The sequence below is a fragment of the Papilio machaon genome, chromosome 18 (genome assembly GCF_912999745.1).
Source record: "Papilio machaon chromosome 18, ilPapMach1.1, whole genome shotgun sequence".
Classification (NCBI taxonomy): Eukaryota; Metazoa; Arthropoda; class Insecta; order Lepidoptera; family Papilionidae; genus Papilio; species Papilio machaon.
Window position 1 is genome coordinate 7056279 of NC_060003.1, and position 24589 is coordinate 7080867.

The following is a 24589-nucleotide window of genomic DNA, read 5'->3' on the forward strand; positions in this document are numbered from 1 at the left end:
GATTAGATGTATATGGAAGAAGATAATCCAGCATACATTTTATAATGTCTTGATTTCAGTTATAAGCTGCGCATAGAATGCATGCTCTTAAAAGAAGAGTGGCCATCTACGGCAGGCTATTTGGAGAGCGCCATCAACGCTATTCTAGTCGCTGGAGACGATCTGATGTCTTCAAGAGCTATTCAAGTGTGTACCAATATTTTACCCATATTATAGTCGTGTCTACGTTACTAAAATCTTCACTTCTAATTGTAATATATTGATGATCGTTTGATGGTACAGGAGGTGCTATATTTGGCGCTGATCGCTGGTAACTTCCTGAACGCGGGCGGGTACGCCGGGGGCGCGGCGGGCGTGCGGCTGGCCTCGCTGCAAAAGCTGTCCGACATTCGTGCCAATCGGCCCGGCATGAATCTCATGCACTACCTGGCCATGGTCAGTTTAATGCACTTTACACACCAAACTATGCGATCTCATATAACCGACCACTGGTTAAGTTAATTTTATTCTAATTCGTCTTAAAGCAAGCAGAGAAAAAAAATAAAGAGTTGGTACACTTCGCGGACGACATACACGTGCTTGAGGAGGCGGCCAAGGCCAGCGTGGAGCAGCTCAGCAACGAAATCAAGACCCTCGAGACAAGGATTGGGGGTCTGAAGCGAGACATCCAGCTGCCCACCACGCAGCACGACATAAAGGAGCAAATGGGAGACTTCTTACAGGTACGTACTTAAACGAAAAGACTGGTCTTTTTAGTGTTATAGATCAAAATTAACTGCTATATCTAGGTTAAACCTTTCATCATCATCATCATCATCATCATCATAGTGTGCCTACTGCTGGACTGACTAGACCTACTAGCTCACTTTTCTTTAATTTTTTTTGATCGATTTACTTGTAGGTTGCTGAAACAGAGGTAACAGCACTGAACAAAGATCTGGAAGAAGTGGAGAGCTTGAGGAAGCAACTAGCAGAATTCTTCTGTGAAGATCCTGTTGCATTTAAATTAGAAGATTGTTTCAAGGTGAATACCGAATCGTAAAACATTTATTTGTGCGCAATTAAATGTTGAATAGGCAATGATAGAGTGCAGTAAACCCTTGATATCTGTTAGTTTTATTTTGATTGGTGTCTGCGCAGACATTCGTGTCGTTCTGCAGCAAGTTTCGCGCGGCCGTGGCGGACAACGAGCGGCGGCGCGCGCACGATGAGCAGGCGGCGGCCCGCAGGCGAGCTCGCGATGCCGCAAGGGACGCGCAACGCACCCGCAATGGTACGTGCACATACAACATCTATGAACTCTACATATACACTTGCATTTTTATTACTATCAGACGAGATTGATCGAGAAGTTAACCCCGTGCTGCTATTTAGTGTATTAAGAATGTGTGTTGTGTTCATTTGTAGCGGGCAGCATGTGCAGCACACCAGTTTCGGAATGCGAGTCGTTGATGGAGTCTTTGCTACTGGACATCCGCAATGGCCTCGGCCGCCGCTCGTTGCGCCGCCCCAACCACGACCCCTCGCCCTCACCAGGTAATACGCGCATCTCATCTGACAGTATGACGGTTGTTACTTTTGTATTTTCGTCTCTACGAGACGAGATGAACTCACTGTTCCAAAATAATAGTAAGAAAGAACGTAATATTCTGTGAAATTGTTGAACCTTCCGTACTACTCTTCTCGTTGGCCACATTCTTAATTCATTACAAAATAATGTGTTCAACTATGTCAGTACAAGTGTTAAGGTTCGTGGGTAACTAACGTGTGGCCAACGATTAGATCCATCGGTTGCAGAGGTGACGCCGACGGGTAGCCTGCGGCGCCGCAGCCGAGCCAGCCCCGCCGGCGACGAGGACGGCCTCATGGAGTTCTTGCGTCACGCCTCGCCCGCCGCCACGGAAGCGCGCGAGCGTACCGCCTGGGGCAGCCTCGGTAACTAGCGCCATCTATGTTATAATATCGTTATACTTGCAGCTTACCCCGCACAATACAAATTAACGTTGACCTACGTATTTAACTTTTATTCTTATTTTCATCAGACCGGTCATGGTCGCGCCGCAGCACGCCGCGCGCCCGCCTCGAGATCCCGGACAGGGAGCGGGAGCGCGCGCCCTCGCCCGCCTCGCCCGCGCCTCCCTCCGCGCCGCCCACACCCGACCCCGCACATCCCGCACACCCCGCATATCCTGCCGCGACCTCTACCGGTACCACAGTGGCCACCAAACCAAAGTAATTTTACATTTTTACATTTCCGTTATCATGAACATGAACCTTGAACAATGTTTACTTAGAGCCTCATCTCGTATTACAGAGAGTGGAGGCAAAAGATCGAGTCGTGGCTGCGCGCCAACAGCCAGGAGGAGCGGCGCGACGCCGAGCTCCGAGAGCGTGCTCGCCGCTTGCACTCCAACACACAATCCAACACGCACGCAAATACGCACGTCAACACGCACGCCAGCAACCTCAACAGGCGCTCCTTGGAAAACGACTCCGGTATTAACTTGCTTATAGAAACGGTTATCTATTTTTTTTGTCAATGTTTTTTTTTTTTGTTATAGTACAAGGCTAGTACCCTACACATCAGATCAAACCATTTGAACCATACGTTGAATCCAAGATTAATGTTAAAGTAATGTTTGGTCTATTTGACGTAACTGTACGTTCATGTTGCACAGAGAGCGAGCGTAGCACGGCGCTGGAAGCAGTGGCGGAGTGCGGCGGCGAGGCGCGCGACTGGCGGCCCGCCGTGCTGCCAGACTCAGACGTCGTGCGCGCGCTCGAGGCCGTCGAAGGTAACCAGCACTTCACAATCCACTTTAACTTTAGCCATCAAAGCGTATATATTTGCGTCACTAATACGTGAACGGTTCAATATAATGCTGTTTTATTTTTAGATGTACAACCACCTAAAAAGGACATCAGAGTACCGTGGAGGAAAACGGAAGAAAACGAAGAGATGAGAAGGTTAAGACGTCAACGATCTCGTCCACAAATAGAAGCCCAGGCCCTCGTATCCATTACGGAGGAAGAACGGCGGAAGTTGCCCGACATAAAAGTTACGAGTGAAAAGGAGATGAGACAGGATCGGACCGACCGAGTCGACATCGATTCGGACAACATCGAAACTCCGCCGGCGCTAAGGAAACACTTCACCCCGGTGCCAGACAAGGAACCGTGTCGAAAGTTCCAACCGGTTTCACCTAACAAATCCAACCTGAGCGAGAAGGCTTCTGCCGAAATGAAAGACCTTTGCCAGGAAATTTTGGGAGACGGACAATTTGACAGATTTTCGGCGGCACGAAGAACTCGACGGTTTAAACGAAGCCCCGAAGTCAGCTCGCCCGATGAGGAAAAGAAAGTCATCGAGATCCCGAAAGAATTGGTTGCGGAAACTCAAATAATCCGGCCGTCAATGCTAGAAGTTCAGGCGTCTTACACGGTCGACTCCTCGAAAGAAGTAGCGAAGCCTATCGAAGAGGCCGTTAAGGACGACAAGGAGAACAGACTGAAACGTTGGCAGGATAGATTAAAAAGCCAAAGCACCGACAAAACGCCGACCAAAGAAACGAAATCTCTCCCGCACTCAAGGACGAGGCGACAGACGACGATTAACCAGGAGGACGTCCAGAAAGCGATACGGGAACTCAAATCACCGACGGAGACGCCGACCGGGGTGTGGTCGAGGAGCGGGTACAGAAAGTCGATGAGCGCCAAGGTAGAGAGGGCGCCGGCGCCGCCGCTTGCAGAGAGGACCACAGCCCCGCGGATACCGAAGGTTAAAAGCGAGCACGAACTCAACGATGAGGGCTTCGAAGAAACGCAGAGCCTGAACTCGGAGAGCGCGTCCCAGGGTGCCTCCTCAGGGTGTAACATCGATTGTGAGTCTCCCATACCCAAGGTTGAGAAGAGTGTCGGAGTTCCAAAGAAAGTTCCCACCAAAGAGACCAAGCCACCGCTGCGGACGCCCGTAGACCCCAAACGGAGCTTCGCTAAACGAGCCAGCTCGTTGAGAGTGGAAAGGTCAACGTCGAGGGCTTCGCTGCGCAGCTCGAGAAGCTCCTTGAACAGCTCCGCTTCCGTGGCGACCGTGAAAAGGGCGCCACCTGCGCCAGTGAAGGTGGCGCCTCGGCCCGTGCCGAAACCGGCGCCGCGTACCCCCGCCTCACGCTCGTCGTCCAGCGGCAGCTCCGTGGGAGCGGCCAGGCCTCCCGTCAAGACCGTACCTAGGTCATCGGGCTTCATGAGGCCCACGCAGGCATCGAAGGGGAGAGGGACCCCTGGAGTGACGTCACAACCCAGTGTCAGGGCCAGTGTAAAGTGAACCAAGTTGAACTTTGTACAGGAACAGTTTTGTTACTTCTCGTTGTATGGAAGAAGTCAGAAAGTATTAAAGACAAAATATTAACTGTTAAATTAAAAAATATATGTTTTATTGGAATCTTCAGATAAAGGTGCTAGTAGAATCTCAAAGTCAAACAAAACAATCTGAAGTTTTCAATGACTGATTTACTTTATAACATTAAAGGAATAGATCTGTTATTATATAATGACATATAAGTAGTAAGTAAAAAGTGATAATCAGCAAACGATTGGGCCCGTACGTTATTTGTATTTTTAGAGTATCATCGATTTAATGAAATAAGCTTTACACGTTTATAAATTATTGTGCCACGATTATGTACGGGTAAACTTATAATTTTTTATATACTAATGATAAATAATTATTTCCACAAGTCTAGGTTAAATATAGTACATTTATGAACAAAACATCTGGCTTATGGAATATTGTAATTAACCTTGTTTAATTCTAAATTATTTATAAACTTATGTTTCGTAAATCAAATACGGCTGCAGGTCTCTTATGAATTAGAAAATTTATGTTTTTTTTATAAAGTAGCTTTGTTATGATAGAAAAGATCTGATATCGTATACGTTGTATGTATAATTGTATAATAAACATTATATACATAATTCGTAATCAAATATCTCGTCACAAACTATATCTACATCGCATGTTAATGTAAAGTTTATATTTATATAAGTTTTAACACCAATCTCTTGTTGTATGTGTTTATTTACTAAACTAAATACAATACAATTTTATACTACACAAGATTGTCGTTTTATTATTATTTATTATTTTTTTTTTTTATAAGAGAAGGGGGTAAACGAGCTGCGGGAACACCAAGGTGTTCATCGACGCCCATGGACAATAATTCTGTACTTTTTTAATCTTGGTCCAATTTCACAGATTTTTTTTACTCGAAACGATTCAAATATAAAACGTATGTAGTTAGTTTTGTTTGTCTTCGAAGTAAATTCAAATATTTATTAAATAATATAAACATTAATAACATGTAAAAATTAAACAAAGTATAAATAATTTATTCTTTAATACTTCATAATCACAATAAATAAATAATTCAACAAAAATAACGTAAGAGTTCAGAGCAGTCCTCCGTCCACCAGCTCCTGCACGAGATCCGTCATCTTCCTCCTGCAAGCCGCGTTAGATGTCCACACAGGCTTCACACACTCGTGCGACGAGCAAACATCACTTTCCTGAAAAATATATATTTTTACACCTGTGCTCTTCTGCATAGAAATTCAGCATGTTTAAAACATTTTTTATACATTATTATGTGGCAAAGGAGCAAGCGGCCACCTGAATTCGCCGAATTGGCAAAGCGATCTATTGCGAAAACCGCAATTGCTAATCCTACCTTTAATCAATGGAGGAGGAGACGCTCAGAAAAAGTATACTTTCCCTTTCTATGTATCCCTTCCTCTATCAAATTCGCTTCTCTTTCCCGTCCTTTCCTTATAAGTAAAGAGTGGGAAGGGAAAGAGGACTAATATTTGGTCTCTGGAACGCACACTCATCAGTCTGTACGCGGAGTTTCTTCCACTTCATGCCTGTCTTCTGTGAGGTTGTGGTATTGCGACAGGCGAGTCTGCCAATTCGTGAAACATTTGTTGTTGCTGGCGTCTACCAAAGTTAAAATCTGGACCCGATATACTTACCTTAGCCTGATAAAGGTTCGGAGCTTCATCACTGTCGCAGGTCATGATGGGGTACATGTCCAGAGCGATGCCCAGACCGAACCGACTGCAGCGTTTGAACTCCTCTTGCACCCTGATCAAATAATTCGATTGTTGAAGCATCGCAAAGATTTTAATCAAAAAAACATCAACAAAATTTCTTTTACGGGACGAAAGATACGCTGAAACAAGTGTACTAACATTTCGTACAATGCATCCCTGTTGAGAGTCGTGAGGAAGGCGGAATTGTCGTCGCTCATGTCCAGGAGGCGGGCGTGAAGTTCGTCAGCGTAGTACTCCAGCAGCGAGGGCAGATGTGCGGCGCGCTGCTCGCGGCCCAGGCACAGGTACATCACATACACCAGGTCCAGCGCAGGGGACGCATATCGCGCCAGCTGGAAGTCCACCATGTACATCTGGAAGTTGTTTTACTCAAATTAATTTAAAAGTTACTTTACTGTACAACCAGAAGTAACGCTTTAGTTATGCTACAGTTTTTTCCAATCATCTTCTCAGTTAAATATCTTTTACCGAACGTTAGCAGCACATTCATTCTATTGTTGTCAGTGTTTACATTTACGAAACGTCTGGTAATTGCATGTGTACAGCCAGATGAAGATTACCTCAGCAATATCACCGTTAACAAAGCGAAACAGCAGATTGTTAGTCCAGCAGTCTCCGTGACAGATGACGGCGAGGGGTTCCCGAGGCGCCGCCAGCTCCATCATGGTCTGGAAGAAAGTCTCCTCGCTGCCGAACTTACGGAACTTCTCTAAATACATTTCCTTGTCTTCGGAATCCCGCAGTTCCTCTTCTACCATTGCGATTGCGTTCTGTATCGCCTCCGTGTAGTAACTTCTATAGTAGTCCACGTTTTCCGGTACGAAGAATACTGGTAAAGAATGTTAAAATTAATGTAAGTAATACTCGGCTTACCTATTGTCTAATGGCTTAATACCACTGACCTCTATAAATGGACTGGCTATACGACGTAGAATTTTGTACCTATTTGATTTTTCCATTCAAGGTAATAAAATATATAGAGTTTACTGTCAGTGCTAAATCCTCAGCGGAACACTAAGAAATATGTAAGTTATTAAACATGTTATGATTATTTACTACAACCAAGCCAACTTACCTTCAGATATGCCATCCTGTATGTTGAGTAATTCATAAAAACCTTCAGGGTTATGGCATTTCATCGCCATCGATAATGCGTGAAAATGTGATAGATGTTTAAGAACGAAGTAGCACTGTTCAATGGTCAAGCCTTGCCTTCGGTCTGGCATTACGAAACCGAGTGTTTTCAGATCTTTTAGTATTACCAAGTCATTCTGAGCTAAATAACATTTGGGTATAGCTTTAAATGGATGGGTGACCTTATCCCACTGTGACTGGAACTTGGCTAACGTTGGCCAGATTTTATTATAAAATGCCACTTCATTGCAAAAGAGCTCATCACTTTTGAATGCTTCTCTTCTTAAAATGCTCTCTGGTAGACATTTGTAGATTATGGAACCTTCCCATGTTTCGGATTCGTCTTCTTTCTTCTTAATTCCTTTTAGCGAAATACGATAAACCATGGAGGTGTAGTTATCACCTCTTTTTGTCCCTGGAGCACCCTAGAAAAAAATGATAAGGTGGTAAACAAACTAACGGTCTTGTTTGTAAATTTGTTTAACTGGCTTTACAAAGACCATCATTATTGTCAGAGCTAGAGAAAATTACGCTCATGTAATCTTATTGTTCTATATTACATTCTTCTCATATTTTCTCCTTAGTGGAATATTTGTCTCCAATACTTACCTCAAATTCTTGAATGTCTACATCAGGGTGGTCTTCTTTAAGGAGATCTTTTAGAAAATCGAGCGTAATCGTGCTCATTGCTGACCGACGACTGCAGAGGAACCGAGGACTCCAACTGACAGATCTGGGATTCACTCAGCAGCGGCGGGAATGCAATACCAGCTCTCATTATCGGCAATTGATACCGACTGCGACCAAACTTGTGTCAAGACTCCGGACAAAATTCACATCCCATTGTATTACAATTTTGAATCTACCGACGATAAATAAAATGTGTAACGTTCAGTTCTCATGGTTGTAAATATTGTTTAAAATTTTTATACGACTGAGTCACATTTAATTTAGGAAACTTTGGACTTACATTATAGACTATATTGTCTTACTTTGTGCCTATGTTACCTTGTTTGTTATTGTTCAGGTAACAGTCCTGTAAGATTCGTAGACCCAGTGATTTAAGTATGAATTAATTATTCCATTAATTCCATATATAAGTTGTATAGTGTATACGTATGATGGTAGCATTATTTGACCAGTTGGATTTAGTAATATGCGCTAGAAGCGTTAGCGCAACATGACTAATCGTTGGTTTCTGAGAACAAAATCGCTATGAAATAAATTCTTATATCTGTTTTGCCAAAGCTAATGAGAGCGATGAAGAGATGTTTTATACAGGGATTTTGATTTCAGAAACCAACGATAATTAACTTTATGTAAAGTTTGAACTAGATAAAACTATGTCCTAAAACAAGGCACAGCTGTTGGGTCGCGTAGGCCGGGAAAGCATTATTGAATTGCAGCGGTGTGGGGTGGCTCTGATTGAATAATGACCCCCCTTGGTAATGACGACGTCAATGGTTTTGCTCTTCCCACTTGCGTAACATTTAGAAACAACGTAATTATGTTATAATATAAAATATGGTTAGTAGTAATTTTATATATTTTAGTCATTTATTTTTCAACAAAAGATACCGCGCAGTAATAGAATATTGTTACCTTGCGTGGTAAGCAGACTTCCGATCGACTTCCTAATAAAAGATAACGATGCTACATTTTACTATCCTTAACTTTAGGTAGTTTTATGTGATGTTACTTGAGTATATTTTAATATTCTTAGTTTTGCACTTTCTAAAACTATGGATGAGCATCCTTAAAGTTGCAGTTGCGTGGATCGAGCAATTTATGTTTCGAAGAAAGAAATCGATTATAAATCGATATTGATGGAATTCCGGTAATGTCAATCAAGATCTTTGACTCTGACGGAAATGTCATTGTGACTGAAAAACTCCCTCCATCTGCGAAGTATGTTCAAAAACTATTTATTTTTTGTTTATTCTTTAAAAAAATGCATGAATTTTAGGTTTTCATTTATTTCATGTTATTTTGTGTTTTGTAACATTGCAACTTATGATATTCAATTAATTTTCGTTTGCTTCACAAAAAAAAACAGGTGGATGTTTTGGTTAAAAAACTTGGTTTTTGAACAATTGTCGTATGTTTAGTAAATTGGTAAAAAACGTTTGTCAAAATTGACAGATTTCAGCTGAGCGAGGAACGAACGGTTAAGAAGTGGCTGTGTGAATTGATTTTTTCTTACTTAAAGAGGAATTTCATTCTTATCAGAAAATTGCATAGTTAAAATAGAATCCTGTTTGTATAATATAGTGTAATTTTAATTATTTAAAGATGCCCGTAGATCAAATACAATACTCGGAAAGATACAGCGATGACGTTTATGAGTATCGGTGAGAAAATTTTGAATTGTGTTTTTCTGGCATTTATTACTATCTTTTGTAAAATATTTTTAATTCATGATTTTCCTTCCTTTAGTCACAACACCCTTTCAGTATTCAGTACCTCTGTTTGAGATTTTAAAGTATATTATCATCCACTTATCGTAAACATATTTTGAATGACGTCGGGTGCATTACTTGGTTTTTAAATGAATTTATACGTTGAACTCTATATTTTTAACTATGTATATTTAAATAACATCTAAAAGCGAGATTTCACTTGTAGAAAATCAACATTAATAGTTTAAGCAGACAGCAATAAGGCTTGTAAAAATTTTAAAGTGTTTAACATGAAAGTATTGTATATTTAATATTTTTTATGTAGAAACTACCATAAGATGATATTAACTTTTACCATATTACATACACTATAGTTATACTTATTTGGCACTTAATTATAATACTATTTAAGGATGTTATTGCATAAACATTTCATCAGCCAAATCAATATGGATGAGTTTTCTTACAATTAATTTGCTTGTTTACTAAATCACTCAAGAATTTTTCCATAAGTCTATTTTGTATTAGCTTTTGCCAATGACTGCATTCATGTAAAATTAGAAAAAAAATCTTGTAAAATATATAACTTAGTGATAATGACACTTTCAAAAGGAAAAATATTTTTTGAAATTGGTTTAGTAATTTTAGATGTTATTTGTTACAAACAAAAATGTGAATCTTTCCTCTTTCATCATCTCCTTGACCTTGTCCCACTTACATAGGGTTGGTGCACCAGGTTTCCATCCTCCAAGTCAATCTGTCTGCTGTCATGTTCATTGTCATCCCCTTCTTGATCATGTCACCTTTCACACAATCCAACCATCTATTCCTAGGCCTACCGCTGATGGAGAACCCCCCCCCCCCACACTATTTGCAACATTAATATCAAGTAATTATCAATATTAATATAAGTATAGATCTTATATAGAATATCAGTCTACATTCCCATACATTTTAACTGCAATTTTTTAATAAATATATCCTTTGGCAATACAATAATTACAAAGTGTTAAAAACCATTCCAGGCATGTCATCCTGCCACCAGATCTCGCCAGACTAGTTCCAAAGTCTCATCTCATGACGGAGACAGAGTGGCGCAACCTGGGCGTGCAGCAGAGCCCCGGCTGGCTGCACTTCATGGTCCATAACCCTGAACCTCATGTTCTACTCTTCAGAAGACCTAAGTCTAATGTACAGAATGTTATGAATGGCTTAGGAAGTAATTCTGCAACTGTTCGGGTATAAATCTTACTAGGTCATATAGATAACATATTTAATTTAATAAATAATATTATTTTATAACATTATCAAAATGTTGCTTATCTTTAATATGCAATATTATTATTTAATTTGTGAAAAAAATGATGTGCATTTTGAATTAATAAGGCCAAATGGTCTTTGATGTATTTTAATTAATTTGCTAATTCATAGATGAAATATTTTTATATTTGTAACCAGAGACACACCCTCACTTTCACTGAGGTTTGACAAATAAAGAATACATAATCTGATTATAAATAAAATATATATTTCCGTAGTTTTTTTAAAATTTAACAAACAAGTGTTTTTTTTAATTTTTTTAATATAACACACTAAAGTATTTTGAATGTTGCTCGACTTGAAACAATCAACATTTTAAACTTCAAATAATAAAGTGCAAAATGGAATATATTACAATATTTGTATATTTTATAACATATTAGCTCATGATTTGTTTTTAAAATATGAAAAAAACTTACATTATTTTTTTTTATGAAAAAAAGAATATCCATTTTCACTTTTGAAGTGTTTTTGAAACAATATCTTATATACTGTTGATTTTAAGGTATTAAATTAATTAAGAAGACATTGTGTTTTGTGTCTTGTTCTTACAATTTTTTGCGCCTTAACAACTTAACAATGTGTCTGTTCTATACATAGTTTAATGTACTTCAATAGATATAGTATATATTTATATTGATAGCTCCTACGAATAAGGGCCATTGTGCAAATTGACAACTTTATAGGAGTTGCTCTGAAAGCTTCAACCATATAGGAAAAGATGCCGCATAGGCCCTTTTACTTTAGCAAAAAAAAACACGTTTACACAAGTAAATGTGTATTTGTGTTTAGTGCATGTTGTTAATAGACTAAGACGTAGTTTTTAACATAAAAAAGTAAAAATCATCAATTTGTTACTTTGGCCCTCATACATAGGACCCATCTATATAAGGCAAGCAATACATGATTAGACTAGTCAGATAATGACTGACGTTAAGCGGAAAAATTCACAAAAACTAAGGCGTAATCTTGTAACGCGATGTTTTCTATATGTCACATCATCAGCTCACTATACGTCCCCACCGAGGGGCTCGGAGCCTACCCCGAGTTAGGGGTGACTAGGCCATAGTCAACCACGCTGGCCAAGTGCGGGTTGACTTCACACATATTATTGAATTTCTTCTCAGATATGTGCAGCATCACGATGTTTTCCTTCACCATAAGAACGTCGGATATGTGCCTCCATCATTTTGTAACCAATTTGCAAATTTTTTTTTTTACTTTATTCATAACTTCCAAATATATCCAAAGTTTTATTTCAACCCAAAGTTTATTTAGCATCTTTAGTTTAGATACTAATAAGATTATGAATGCAGCAAGAATAAAATACATAATATATGTATATACTAATACTAGCTGTCGCCTGCGACTCCGTCCGCGCGCAGTTAAAAAAATCTTAATAGCGGTATGAATTTTTTCTCGCCTTTTAAACCTTCCCTAGACCTCCACGAACATTTCAAGACTAAGATGTGATAAATCCGTTCAGCCGTTCTCGAGTTTTAGTGAGACTAACGAATAGTAATTTATATATATATATATATATATATATATATATAAATATATATATATATAATATATATATATATAAAGAAAAAGATTTGATTGTTTGTATTAAACAGGCTCTGATACTCTATTGATTTGAAAAAAATCTTTCACTGTTGTGAAGCTACACTATCCCCAGGTGACATACAATATTTTTTACTAGATTATTTTTAATTCCACACAGACAAACTCGCGGGTAACTGCTGGTATTTTATAAAAAGTCGAACCTCTCTGTCCTCTGTACAATCTATTATGTACTGCTGTTTTAAACATTTAATTTGTTTTATTATTAGTAAATATTAGTTAATTACCTTATATATCTGTTATATATCTGTTGGTTAATTACTTTTCTTGTATATTTTAATTTTATTGTAAGAAGCACATTATTACAGATGGTATTTTTGTTTCAATGGTTTTTCTATGAGACAAAAATGCTTTAACTTTGGATCTTATGTAAACAACTATGTATGGTAAAGGTGCAAAATAACATTTAGTATACGAAAAGTTGTATATTATTTAAAAAATATTGTAGTTAACCAAATAAAAAAAAATACTATCTTATTGTTTAACTTATTCCATCCACCATATCACTTTTTGGGAACATTACTATTTTATTAAAATTTTGTCATTTTTATTAAAGATAGTATTTTTATAAATATAGATTTTACCGTTAACGTTACGAATATTTTCTCGCAATTTTCGTACTAGGCCCCATAGATTGTAACACTTTACATAAGTTGTTGAAGAAGGAAATAAAAAGTCTCAAATAACTATGCAGAATGTTTATTTGGATTTATATTCTAAAATATTATAAACGCAGTAAAATATACAAATAAATGCGAAAGTACATAAGTAGGTACATTTTATTATTATAATAGTTGCCAATAAGTTTCTTTTAAAATAATTTTGAAACAAAAAAAAAACTAAATCCTAGAAATTAAACAAGTAAAATAAAATTAATAACAATATAATTAGTATAGTTTTAATTATAATATTTCATTCGTTAAGGTTACAATAAATTGTGCTTTTTTTTTCTTAAAATCTATATTAGCCAAATAAAAAGAAGAACAAGTAAATAGTTGCCAACGTCAAAAACATTTCGTGCCGCCTGTTGCCACTTACAAAAAAACAAAATGTCGGCACACGTCAATAAAATATAAAATGATAACCTGATATGGTTTAATCGGAAGTCCTTAATATAGTTAGCTTCAACAGTTCACTTAACAGTCGTATAAAAGTCATCTCTCGAATATATCTTATCTAAAAGTTAGGCGCCTTACAGTAGACAACTTACAAAACGTCTGAAAACGGACCGCGACATGAAAATCGTCGCATCCGTCCAAATACCCTACAAAAGATATGATGATAGTGGAAAAAACTTTTGGTTACATGTTAGTTTACGTCTCTAAAAGATTTTCTACTGCTTCATATCTCAAATAATAAGAGATAGAGGGATGAGTTCCCATCACAAAGTCTTGCCATGTCATTCATTAAAAAATGTTGCCTTTGAAATACAATATTCGCACAATGTAAATAACAATATCAATAAAAAAAACTACTCGTTATTTGTTAACTTTAAACTGTTTGCATTCTGAACAACTTTTGCATACAATTACATTATTTGATATGTTTTAAATGATTCAGATATGTTTTATATATTCGTCAATAATTCACGGATATTTCGTATAAATTTCATTAAAACTATTCAAAATTTAGGCAAAAATCACGATGGGAACTTTCCCGCGCAGAAAAAACTACGCCCAGAAGCTTGATTATTCATATTTTTTCAACTAACGATACATTTTGGATAACTCGATAACATGTAACATACAACAAGCATTGATATTTGTCTACACTACGCTACTTCACAACTGAACCACTTTATCTAACATTCAGTTAAAACATAGGCCGAGTCCGCCTTCCTTTGGTTACAATTAATCGGTTTCATAAAATGTCTCAAAACAGGTCATTTCAAAGCTAAATTTCTGATATTTAAAGCTGATATCGAGCTGTCTCGTTCGATATCTCGATTGCAATAAAAAAAATCGATTCGCGATTCGTTTCAATTCGTGATTTATTTTACACGCGTCAGTTTTATACACAGCAAAATGATATGACACAATTTACACGAAGTGATATGATTATATGAATATTGTACTAACAAGATATGTACTTAAACGATTAATAAAATGTAAGTTTTATAGACAATTTTGGTACATCTCAAGTATATAAATGCTCGTTACATTTTGTCTTTTACGTCGAGTATCGCGCTCTAGCAACACCGAAGTGTTGCCAAGAGTAAAAAAGTTTAAATAAAGCGAAGAATAAATTGTAATGACTCAATCACGACGCGTAGTGCAACAATGGCTCGCCCTTATTTATACAATAAGCGTTGCATACGATATCGTCCGGCGAACCCGCGGCCATTAGCGGCTAAACAAGTCTGTACTTAGCCCCGCATGGCCCGGACCTGACTCCCGCAGAGCGCGGGCGGGTCCGCTTTTACTACTTGAAGTATTAGTGCTCTTGTATAATAAGGTGTTACGTCACAGGACGTGCGCTGGTGTTAGTGATGAGCCGAAAGTTAGTAATTTAACCACCTCAAGTCATTAACTGGTCACAATAAATCCATTTATGTAGATTACTCATAATAAATTCTATGAGAGACCAGTTAACGACTCCGAAAGTGGCAGATTAGATGAAAAAAATAATATATTAGTGCAATTGGGAGAAAAACTAGCTTTTGCTCACTATATATGTCAGCATGAACAGGAGTAGAAGTTGTACTAAATATGCCACAGATATACAAAAAAACACTTTATTATATATATAAAGCACTCTGTGTAGTCATAGCAATGACTTCCGTCAAATATCATGCATAAAAATTCAATAACAAATATTTTTGTTAAGATAGTTCACAAATTATTTATTACAAAAATGAAAAAAAGCAATATGATTTTTTAGATCGCTAGAATTATAAAATTTTGACAGATGACAGCCCACTTTAGACGCTAGCGCCGCCTACTTAGAGCTTACAGTTTTTCTCCCCATTTACCGGATTTATAGAAGTGTAGTGTTGCCATAACAAAGATGAAGCAATACCATTGTAGCAAAAACTCTTTGGCGTGATAGAGTGTTGCCAGAGCGCGAGAATGTAGCCGCAAGTGAGGGCTGCTATAGAGAAGTCCCCGCTGTAGGCAGCACCGAGTGGTCAATGCAGAGGAGCAGTTACTCCTTGGTGTTGCTGTCTGCGGGCTTGCTGTTGCCGTTGGTGTTGGCGTAGTCCGGCGGCGCGGCCGGCCCTGTCTGCTCCTCAGACATCACCGACACTAGTTCTTCTACAGCACGACCGAGATCATCTGATAAAATAATATAATACGTATTTGAAAAACTAGAAACTAATAATTAATAAATTTCTAATTGCCTTCCAAAAATAATGTTAACATTAAATGTGGCATTTGACGTGTTACTAAATGCAGACTATTGCTGAATCACGTATGGTAAAGTCGCAGGGTGAGTCGGCACGAAGTGTTAAAAATAATTGAAGGAATCAAAATCTTACTAATATTATAAATGCGAATGTCTAGATGGATGGATGAATGTTTGTTAGAAGGTATCTTCGGAACGACTCAATGGATTTTGATAAAATTTGGCATAAATGTAGAACATAGTCTGAAAGAACACATATACATAGTTTCATAATTAATAAAGAAGTGTTCTTTTATCAAGGCCCTGTCTGTGATGTAAAGTGAAATGGTAATTGATATAACTTAAGTTAAAATGAAATAAATATACGATAATATCAATAACATTACCTCACGGTATACGTCCTGATATGTTTGCGATAAAAAAACAACCTTTGATTATTGAATAATAATATATCGACACGACAAGAATACCATGCAACAACCATGCAAATAAAACAAAATAAACCAGCCGCTAACAACGAAACCGACAAAATAAACACTCAACTAATAAAGCTATGGAAAATCAACAATATTAGAATTCCAAACGAAGAAATATGTTCGATTTTTGTTGGACAACGAAATTGCTCCTGAAAAGCCAACCTATAAATAATAAAGAAAATATGTTGAAGCAAATTTACATGCGAAAACTGAATGTGAAAATGACACACAAAGAGGTCGAGATCTGACCTGCGCAGTGCATGAGCGAGTGCAGCGCGTGCGGCGGCGGCGGCGGACGCTCCTCGCGCTCCCCCCTACCCCCTCCTGCTGCACACCGCACACTCACATCATATCGTACCCTATATACCCTACCCTACCTTATATTACCCTTTTTAGTCGACTTCAAAAAGAAGGAGGTTATCAATTCGACTGTATTTTTTTCTATGTGTGTTACCGCGAAACTCCGCCCCTGGTGCTCCGATTTTGATGAAAAATATTTTAATCGAAAGGAAGTACTTGCAGATGGGTCCCATTTTTTATTTTTTTTATAAAAAGTTTTCTACTTTAGAAATCAACACAGGTTCAATTACAAAGTTCACCTTTACTGACTAATTAACCAATCCGAGTAGGGCATTGGGAATGAACAGTCGTGTGTGTGTATGTATGTACATACATGTGTATACAATGTGTATACTGACCAGCGTGCGGGTCGTGGTAGAGGCCGTTGTGCAGCTTGGCGGGGGAGTCGGTGGCGAGCTGGGAGGCCGTCACCGAGCGCGTCTGCAGCGTGCCGGTGCGCGCAGGCGGAGAACCAGACGGCTCGTGCAGCAAGGTGCGCAGGCGCTGCAGCTGGGCCTCGAGCTGGCGGTTGTGCTCCTCCAGGATGTGCATGCGCGCCTCCAGGCGGCCCTTGTGCTGTCTCAGCAGCCGCGCCTCCGCCATCATGTCCTGGTCCCCGGCGCCGCCGCGCTCCCCCAGCGGCTCCTCCGGCGTCGAGCCCGGCGTCTGCTTCGCCTTCAGCCGCTCGTACTCCGCCTGCAGGCTCGCGTTCTCCTCCTCCAGCTCGCTGCAGGTGTTCAATGCAGACGTAACGTATTTGTGTATATGATAGTGGGCGTATCAATGAATGTTTTAGTGGGCGGGGCGAGGTGAGTCAGTGTGCGGGGCGAGGTGTGTCAGTGGGCGGGGCGAGGTGTGTCAGTGGGCGGGGCGAGGTGTGTCAGTGGGCGGGGCGAGGTGTGTCAGTGGGCGGGGCGAGGTGTGTCAGTGGGCGGGGCGAGGTGTGTCAGTGGGCGGGGCGAGGTGTGTCAGTGGGCGGGGCGTGTGTTACCGTATCATGGCCTCCAGCTCGTGGCGCTGCTCGCGGTGAATGCCGGAGACGACGTGTACAGGCGAGCGCGGCGCGTCCTCCGCATCGCCGCCGCCGTTCAGAGAGGCGCAGTACTGAGCTATCAGCTGGTGCTCCTCGTCGCTGGAACGATCACTTACAAACTGAGACCATGTAGAAGTAGATAGAAACACTTTGAATGTTAGTGGAAATAGTTCCTCATGTACTTACGAGAAATTAAATAAAGATCAGATGTGAAGTAGAGTGGTTAACTTTGTTGCACAGAGTGATGGCACTCTCTCACCTTTTGGTTCTTAGCAACTTATGTATTTACCTGTCAGGTGTGTCAGCTGCTCGTGCGCCCAGCTCTACCTGCGCGAGACGCGAGGCGTAGAGCTCTAGACGTGAGTGCATGTCGTCTGCAGCCCCGCCCCCGCCTGCGCCCCCAACTCCGCCCCCGCCCCCGTGCTGCGGGGAGGGCGCCGGGGACTCCAGCGCGTCGCCTGCAGCACACAAACACGCAAGTAGGAACACGAACATACAAACGAGATAATTATTATGAGACAGTGTTGTGTGTGTGTGTGTGTGTGTGTGTGTGTGTGTGTGTGTGTGGCGACAGTGAGTACCTTCCAGCACAGTCTGCACTGGCAGGTAGCCGACACGCGGGTGCTTCTTGAAGTAGCGAGCGGACTTGAACTTGTTGCGTAGCGCGCGAGTGAAGTCGCGAACGTCCTCGCCCGACGTCGTCTGTATAAGAAATAAAGTAACTCAAAAAACATAACTCAAAGAGAATAGTAAGTTAAAGTTAAGTTTGCAATGTGAACAGCAATTTATGGTATGAAAGTTTCGGCTAAATATCGGACTCACCGCGGTGCAGTACTCCTGCATGGGATGCGTCAGCTTGTGGTTCTTGGCTTTGCGGCCGCTGAAGAAGCACTTCTGGCACATGTCGAAGTTGAAGCACTTCAGACAACGGTACCTGGTAAATAGAACTAAACATTATCTTATGCTTCGTTAAAAATAACGAACAATGTAGAACTTAGAATGCTGTTATAATAGAGTTATTTATATACCATTCTCTTCTTATCTCTTAAAAAGACGTTTCAGTCTTTATTTCTCCTTGTGTACTTTTCACAAAAAGTCTGGCAAAGCATCCGCTCACTGATTTATTTCCTAGTTATTTTTATCAAATATTCTATGTGACATGGTGTGCAGAGTAGCAGGTTTACCTGAAGCCGACGATGGGATAGTCCTTGCAGATGTTGCACTTGGCCTGGTGCCGCGCGGCCTCAGCTGCAGCAAGGCGATGCAGCACCGGCAGCCACACCATGCTCTGCGGCTCCTTCTGCAGCCACTGCAGGAAGTGGAACGCCTCGATGTGCTGCAGCTGGCCCTCCGCGTCGCGCTCCACGCTCTTCTCTTTGTCCTCCTTCTCCTTCTCGCGCTCCTTCTCCTTCTCTTTGTCCTTCTCTCCTACTGTTTCATTGATACATTTTTAAACGACGAAACCGATTTAGTCTAATGAAGTCTCTATCTCCTCTGTCGAAGAGATATAGTCAATCGCATTTATATAAGTAATCTATTAAATATAATTATTATAACATGATCAAGTACAGTCATATCCCTCACCAGTCTTCCTGTCGAGTGTGGTCGACTTGCCCCCCTCCCGGCCCCCCTCCCTGCCCCCGGCGGAGGCCTGCTCGAAGCAGCTGCGCACTGAGGGCTCAATGTTGGACCCTCCGAAGGCCGCCACCTCGCCCAGCTGTCTCGGAACCTGAGGAACAATCGCTAATAAGTTAGGACCTTTACCACACACTGAGTCTTCTGTACAAAATGACCTAAAAAATACCTTTTCTTTTAAATGAGAATATTTAGAAACCAAAGTAGCCGTGTGTTTGATAAAACATAGTGATATCTAAATAGCGCACCTGTATACAGTCGTGGAGCAACAAGCCCAACTTCCTCTGGTCGGCGCGACAGGACGGATCCGCAATCAGACGGAAAAGATACCTGCAATGTTATTGTAAACTAGTATTTAAACTTATATAGATATAGAGTTCATTTTCATTCATAACAAACGCAAGTAAGGGTCAAGAAAGATATTTATACGAATATTATAAATCAAAACTCTCCAAGTAACTTTGAACAGTCGATTTTTCAATTGGTATTGTGTCCCGGAGTGTACAGTCGTGTGTGTTGTAGGTACCTGTACTTCTCCTCGAGATGTCCCTTGCAGAGCAGCACGAGGCCGACCTTGAAGCTGAGCACGCGGATCTGTCCGGTGCGCTGGCTGTCGTACACGTTGAGCAGCCAGTTCACCGACAGGTCCAGGCACAGCGGCACATTCACCAGGCTCGGGTTCTCCGCCGCTATCACCTGAACACGAGCACCGCAAACGTTTGTATTGCAGCTCTGTCTTACAACTGTGCAACTACTGTTGTTGTTCATCAACCAATGTTAACTCTTTCAGTTACTACCGTACGATTTGTTTGAGCGTCTTGTACGCCTTAAAAGATAATGCTTTGAGCATCTTGTACGCCTTAAAACGCTGTAATAATGTTCTTATTCTATTATGCAATATTTGGGAATACAATGTAAACAACTTGCAGTGGTATTGTCTTTGATCGTACATCAAAAACATCCTAATTGTTTATTATTTAGGGGTGATTTTCAGAGCTAAGGTTATTTATTTGTAAGTGTAACAGCGCGAACTATGGTGATTGTACCTCGTAGAGCGAAGTGAGTACAGTGATCATGTCGGGGATGTCGATGAGGCGGTCGTTCTGCGCGCGCAGGCCGTGCGCGTCGAACGCGTCCAGCGCGCCGCCCAACTGCAGCATGTGCACTGCAACACAACATGTCAAGAAACAACTACAAACACAAATATTATACAAAATTACAAGAAATCTTCAAGTATCAAAACGTCGCGAGCCATAAAATAAAATCAGCAAGAAATACGACACTAATCATTTGATATTTTATGAATTTCTTCGTAGTTGTAAAACGTCTTATATAGTTCAAAATCTTCTCCCTGCATGTTTCCCATAGCAATGCATATGCATATCTGCTTGCATATTCATGGTGGCGTATTCATGCGACATCACGCTCGCGGGATAATGTATGCAACTCCGAGGATCACTTTATCATGGCACCCTGTTCTTGTTGACTTCAAATTCATGTACTTTGACAATCTTTTGTGTTGTGTTGACAGGTGAGTGAGTTATGTGTTTCGTTTGTTGATTACTATTGTTGGCTATTCATTACCCTAAAGTATTTTTTTAATGTTACATTCTTAAGATACATAAACTTAACTTTTACAACTTCATCTGACATCAGTCAATTCTGATACGTAACCAGTCGTGTTCATGTAACATTTGCTATGTTAGTGGTACAACTTACTGCAGAGCGCCTTCTGCACGGCGCGCAGTTTGAGCGCAGTCCTGTACGCGGAGAAGCGCACCTCGTTGAGGTCCGCTAGTGACGTCATCAATTCGATCATCTTCGGGTGGTCCCAGTGCGTTGTCTCCAGCTCGTGACTGGAACACGTCACATGTACCATTTACATTGACAAGTAGATAAGGTACATGTTCTTTCAGGCTATATGCTTTAGCAAACATAATGAACTTTGGACGATCATAGTAGTTATGTGTTCCCCTTAGTGTAGATTTAATATACAATAATGTCTTAGTGTGCGGCAGTAAAATTCTAGCATAATTTATTTTATAGTCTGTTTTATTCGTTCATCTCTTTGTATGGGTTATTGTGTCGTAGTGCTAGCTGGTGGTACTAACTTGATGTAGTAGGGCACATTGGCGGGCGTGACGGCGCGCTCCCAGGGCGGGCGCACGGAGCCGGCGAGGAAGCCCTGTGCGGCGCCGGCGCCTCCATCACGCGCCACGCCCGCCAGCTGACGTGCGCGCTCCTCGCCGCCCGCGCTCAGCGCTGTCACCCTGCGCGATATATATACATAAATTAGTCACACACATAGAAACGTATTCAGTCAGAAAAAGATGTTCTCGTAATACAGGACTAGATCAACACAATTTCATTGTATGTATTCCTACAGCCGTAAGTTGCTGCTATCTGCAATATGAAAGGCGTAGGCTAGCGTGACATGGCACGCTTGACATTCGCTAGGCATTGAGGTCGCGCGACACAAGGACAAGGTCTTCGCACACTTAGCACGTTTCAGTGTCGGGAAGAGACTTACATTATTTATATTAGGCGTACAATCAACAGCAGCTTTTCTACAGCCAGTTATTAAAGAAAGTATAGAATTTTTCAACCAACTAAGTTTTAATGTTTTTACGGTTTTGCATGTAAATAGGTTCCGTTGTAACCTTGTGTAGCCTAAGCATGTGAAGCAATTTTCATATGTCATAGTGATAACGGTTAGCCACTTTTTTTGTATTTCAATTACTGTGTCAATTTATGACTTACCTAGCGTTTAAGTCGTCGAGTCGTGCTCTCAAATGGTCTGGCAGCTGTACATTATCCCTAGCAAGGTGCTGGGCCTGGGCCCGCAGCTCGTCAGCCAGCCGGCGCAAGGGCGGGAGCTGTGCGCGTGCCCGCGACACCGCGTCGAGCTGCGCGCGCGCATCCCTCGCGTCTCCCGGCGCGCGCCAGCTTGCTCGGGCAGCCTCCGCCGCCTGCACACGCGCGGCGAGCTCCTCCAGTGATGTTGTGAATGCTCGTACGCGCTGCAATTAAAATTAATAAATATTGAAAGAATGAGATTGAATGTGGATGGCAACAAAAATATAAGTCCGTAAAAGATAAGTATGGAAGAGTAGTGGAGTGAGTCGATACGATGAAAATAATATTACGGGATGACCATATAATTCATAAAAATTAAAAAAATTACAAAAGTTATAAAGGTCAAAGTTAGTCAAAACTATAAACAATACCTATGTATTAGAAACTATCTCTCTCAATGTAATAAACCTGTTTGTTTTAGCTTTTCACATATATAACTATACATATACCCTATCCTGTAGCGGATTATCTAAGGAACAGGATTTACGATGCGCTGGCGACGCGGCGAGTGCGGACCGCGAAGGGATCTTGTGTTGGCAGTGACCTTGTATGATCGGCCTTGTACAGTCAGGTCAGGTTACAGCGCAGACTAATGTCATCATAGAGGTGCTCTTATCGGTTGTCATGTGTAATACTAATATCACGTTCATTATCAGATGTCTATTTGTATTAAGATCCGATAGTTACTTTAATTAAAATAAATGTTATAAAAAGCGGCATTTTAAATTTCTATCAATAACATAAGGTTAAATTCAAATTCTACATGAACTTGAAATAAAAAAAACTCACTTATATTCATGTACTACATACGTGTTAATTACTCTGTGAAACATTCCAGGATTAGATCGCTTAGTTTTCTTCAAGCATAATATTTTATACAAGCCTCATCTCATGATAAAAAAAATATTACAAGTGCGTTGCGGTTTGTTACCGCAATCTTTATCACTTTCTGCACTAGAACTTTTTTAATTTAACTTTCATATTAAATAAATACTTGTTTCATATTAAATTCTCTTAAGGTTAAAATATAAACTGATGAATTTAACAATCTGACTACGACATAATATATTGGAGCAACAGAAGTGTTTAATATTTGTAATATTATTATACGAATCGTGTATATTTCGCGGTATATTAACAGCGATCACTAGAGCATTTAATTTATTGTTTTGGTTTTTATTGATAATTATGTATTGTGTAATGAGCCTATGTAATTACAACTGTAATAAAACATTTCATTATAACCGCATTAATAAATACGCTTTATGACAGAAAACATTTGAATAAACATTGTTTCTAACCGTCAGTCACCACACAAACATTTCTTCCACATCTATAAAAACATTGCTTTTTTAAAGGGTTTTTAAATATTTTAACATACGTTTAAGTTTCAAAAACATAACTGTTTTATATTAAATAAAAAGAGTTCTGTTAAGTTAAGCTTTTGCGCAAACATTAGTTTATTTTGTTTCGGCTTTAAATTTAGAAAAGTTTGCTGCTAACACTAAAAGCAGCGCCTTAACTCTTTATGAGTCCAGTATAGTGCTAATGGTAGATTAATACGGGATTAAAATTAAAGTATACTATCTAAGAGATAAATAAATAACAATAAGACGGATTTTTATCTTTCTGAGGAGAACTTATTAGACAATAATCGGATATAAATATCTTTAAGGAAGGTTTTTTATATTAAGTTTTATCGTAGTTGGTGATATTGAACACCTGAGTATCCATCGATGTATTTGAGGTCATTGACCTATGAAAGGAACACGGGTTTTATCAAGTAACTATACGATGAGATAACATTCCTCTTGGTATCGTTGTAATAAAATTACAAATAACAAATTCCAATTTAAAAGCTATAAATTTTTTGGTTTAAAGATTAAACTATGACTGGAATATTTAATTATTTGAATTTCCTTATCCTATCTATTACTTATCAAACTTTTCAACATTCGTTTACCTTTTTGCCTTTACATTTTTCTAATTTAAGAAACCAACTAAAATAACTTAATAAAAATTATTTTTAGTTATGTTTCCACGCAATACAACTTGAATGTATAGTGTATAAATATCTTTGTATAGGTACAAAGACGACTTGACCGCGTGCTCCAGTTGGCTTAGTTCCGACTTTACCTTTTGAATAACGATTCTTTTACATTACAATGCTACGCAGGGAATAAGAAATCTATGTTAAGGTAGGCTTACTTTTCTTTATGAATATCTGTATTTACGATGAACGGCACCTTTAATAGAAAGAGAATTGGGTAGAAAATATCTTAGTACGTATTTAATTCTTAGTAGCCAAATAAATTTCA

General features: G+C 39.8%; 4 protein-coding genes across 4 annotated transcripts in view; 2 read left to right on the forward strand and 2 right to left on the reverse strand.

The window, feature by feature from the left end:
• The window catches only part of LOC106710289 (inverted formin-2), a 54807-nt gene extending 50063 nt beyond the window's left edge, over positions 1-4744 (forward strand). The window contains exons 14-24 of the mRNA XM_014502307.2: positions 60-186; positions 283-435; positions 525-722; positions 902-1024; positions 1141-1273; positions 1408-1536; positions 1783-1935; positions 2043-2232; positions 2315-2496; positions 2679-2795; positions 2898-4744. Of these exons, the coding sequence (XP_014357793.2) occupies positions 60-186; positions 283-435; positions 525-722; positions 902-1024; positions 1141-1273; positions 1408-1536; positions 1783-1935; positions 2043-2232; positions 2315-2496; positions 2679-2795; positions 2898-4324 (2932 nt within the window). The 3' untranslated portion in view covers positions 4325-4744. The remainder of the gene's footprint in view (positions 1-59; positions 187-282; positions 436-524; positions 723-901; positions 1025-1140; positions 1274-1407; positions 1537-1782; positions 1936-2042; positions 2233-2314; positions 2497-2678; positions 2796-2897) is intronic.
• A 679-nt stretch (positions 4745-5423) lies between these two features.
• Positions 5424-7988, reverse strand: LOC106710288. Its single transcript, XM_014502306.2, has 6 exons — positions 7852-7988; positions 7184-7667; positions 6669-6937; positions 6247-6461; positions 6028-6139; positions 5424-5565 (listed from the first exon to the last, which is right to left on the reverse strand). The coding sequence occupies exons 1-6, from the start codon at positions 7927-7929 to the stop codon at positions 5449-5451; spliced, it is 1275 nt and encodes a 424-aa protein (XP_014357792.2). The 5' UTR covers positions 7930-7988; the 3' UTR covers positions 5424-5448.
• A 1411-nt stretch (positions 7989-9399) lies between these two features.
• LOC106710362 (cyclin-dependent kinases regulatory subunit) lies at positions 9400-10904 on the forward strand. Its single transcript, XM_014502383.2, has 2 exons — positions 9400-9593; positions 10667-10904. The coding sequence occupies exons 1-2, from the start codon at positions 9535-9537 to the stop codon at positions 10884-10886; spliced, it is 279 nt and encodes a 92-aa protein (XP_014357869.2). The 5' UTR covers positions 9400-9534; the 3' UTR covers positions 10887-10904.
• A 4561-nt stretch (positions 10905-15465) lies between these two features.
• LOC106711688 (dystrophin) overlaps positions 15466-24589 on the reverse strand; it is a 59070-nt gene continuing 49946 nt past the window's right edge. The window contains exons 7-22 of the mRNA XM_045682059.1: positions 22176-22435; positions 21527-21685; positions 21135-21271; positions 20462-20580; positions 20218-20283; positions 19942-20111; positions 19664-19745; positions 19365-19509; positions 18965-19211; positions 18603-18714; positions 18362-18482; positions 18070-18238; positions 17739-17879; positions 17107-17474; positions 16658-16735; positions 15466-15862 (exon numbers count right to left, since the gene is read on the reverse strand). Of these exons, the coding sequence (XP_045538015.1) occupies positions 15732-15862; positions 16658-16735; positions 17107-17474; positions 17739-17879; positions 18070-18238; positions 18362-18482; positions 18603-18714; positions 18965-19211; positions 19365-19509; positions 19664-19745; positions 19942-20111; positions 20218-20283; positions 20462-20580; positions 21135-21271; positions 21527-21685; positions 22176-22435 (2505 nt within the window). The 3' untranslated portion in view covers positions 15466-15731. The remainder of the gene's footprint in view (positions 15863-16657; positions 16736-17106; positions 17475-17738; positions 17880-18069; positions 18239-18361; positions 18483-18602; positions 18715-18964; positions 19212-19364; positions 19510-19663; positions 19746-19941; positions 20112-20217; positions 20284-20461; positions 20581-21134; positions 21272-21526; positions 21686-22175; positions 22436-24589) is intronic.

What these genes read in the sequence shown, in the direction of transcription:
- LOC106710288 (XM_014502306.2), bottom strand. Translation starts at nt 7,929, where the DNA reads ATGAGCACGATTACGCTCGATTTTCTAAAAGATCTCCTTAAAGAAGAC. An exon ending in ACAGGATGGCATATCTGAAG is followed by an intron (nt 6,938 to 7,183) that starts GTAAGTTGGCTT and finishes ATTCTTTACCAG; the next exon opens with TATTCTTCGTACCGGAAAAC. An exon ending in TTAACGGTGATATTGCTGAG is followed by an intron (nt 6,462 to 6,668) that starts GTAATCTTCATC and finishes AACAACTTCCAG; the next exon opens with ATGTACATGGTGGACTTCCA.
- LOC106710362 (XM_014502383.2), top strand. Translation starts at nt 9,535, where the DNA reads ATGCCCGTAGATCAAATACAATACTCGGAAAGATACAGCGATGACGTT. An exon ending in GATGACGTTTATGAGTATCG is followed by an intron (nt 9,594 to 10,666) that starts GTGAGAAAATTT and finishes AAACCATTCCAG; the next exon opens with GCATGTCATCCTGCCACCAG.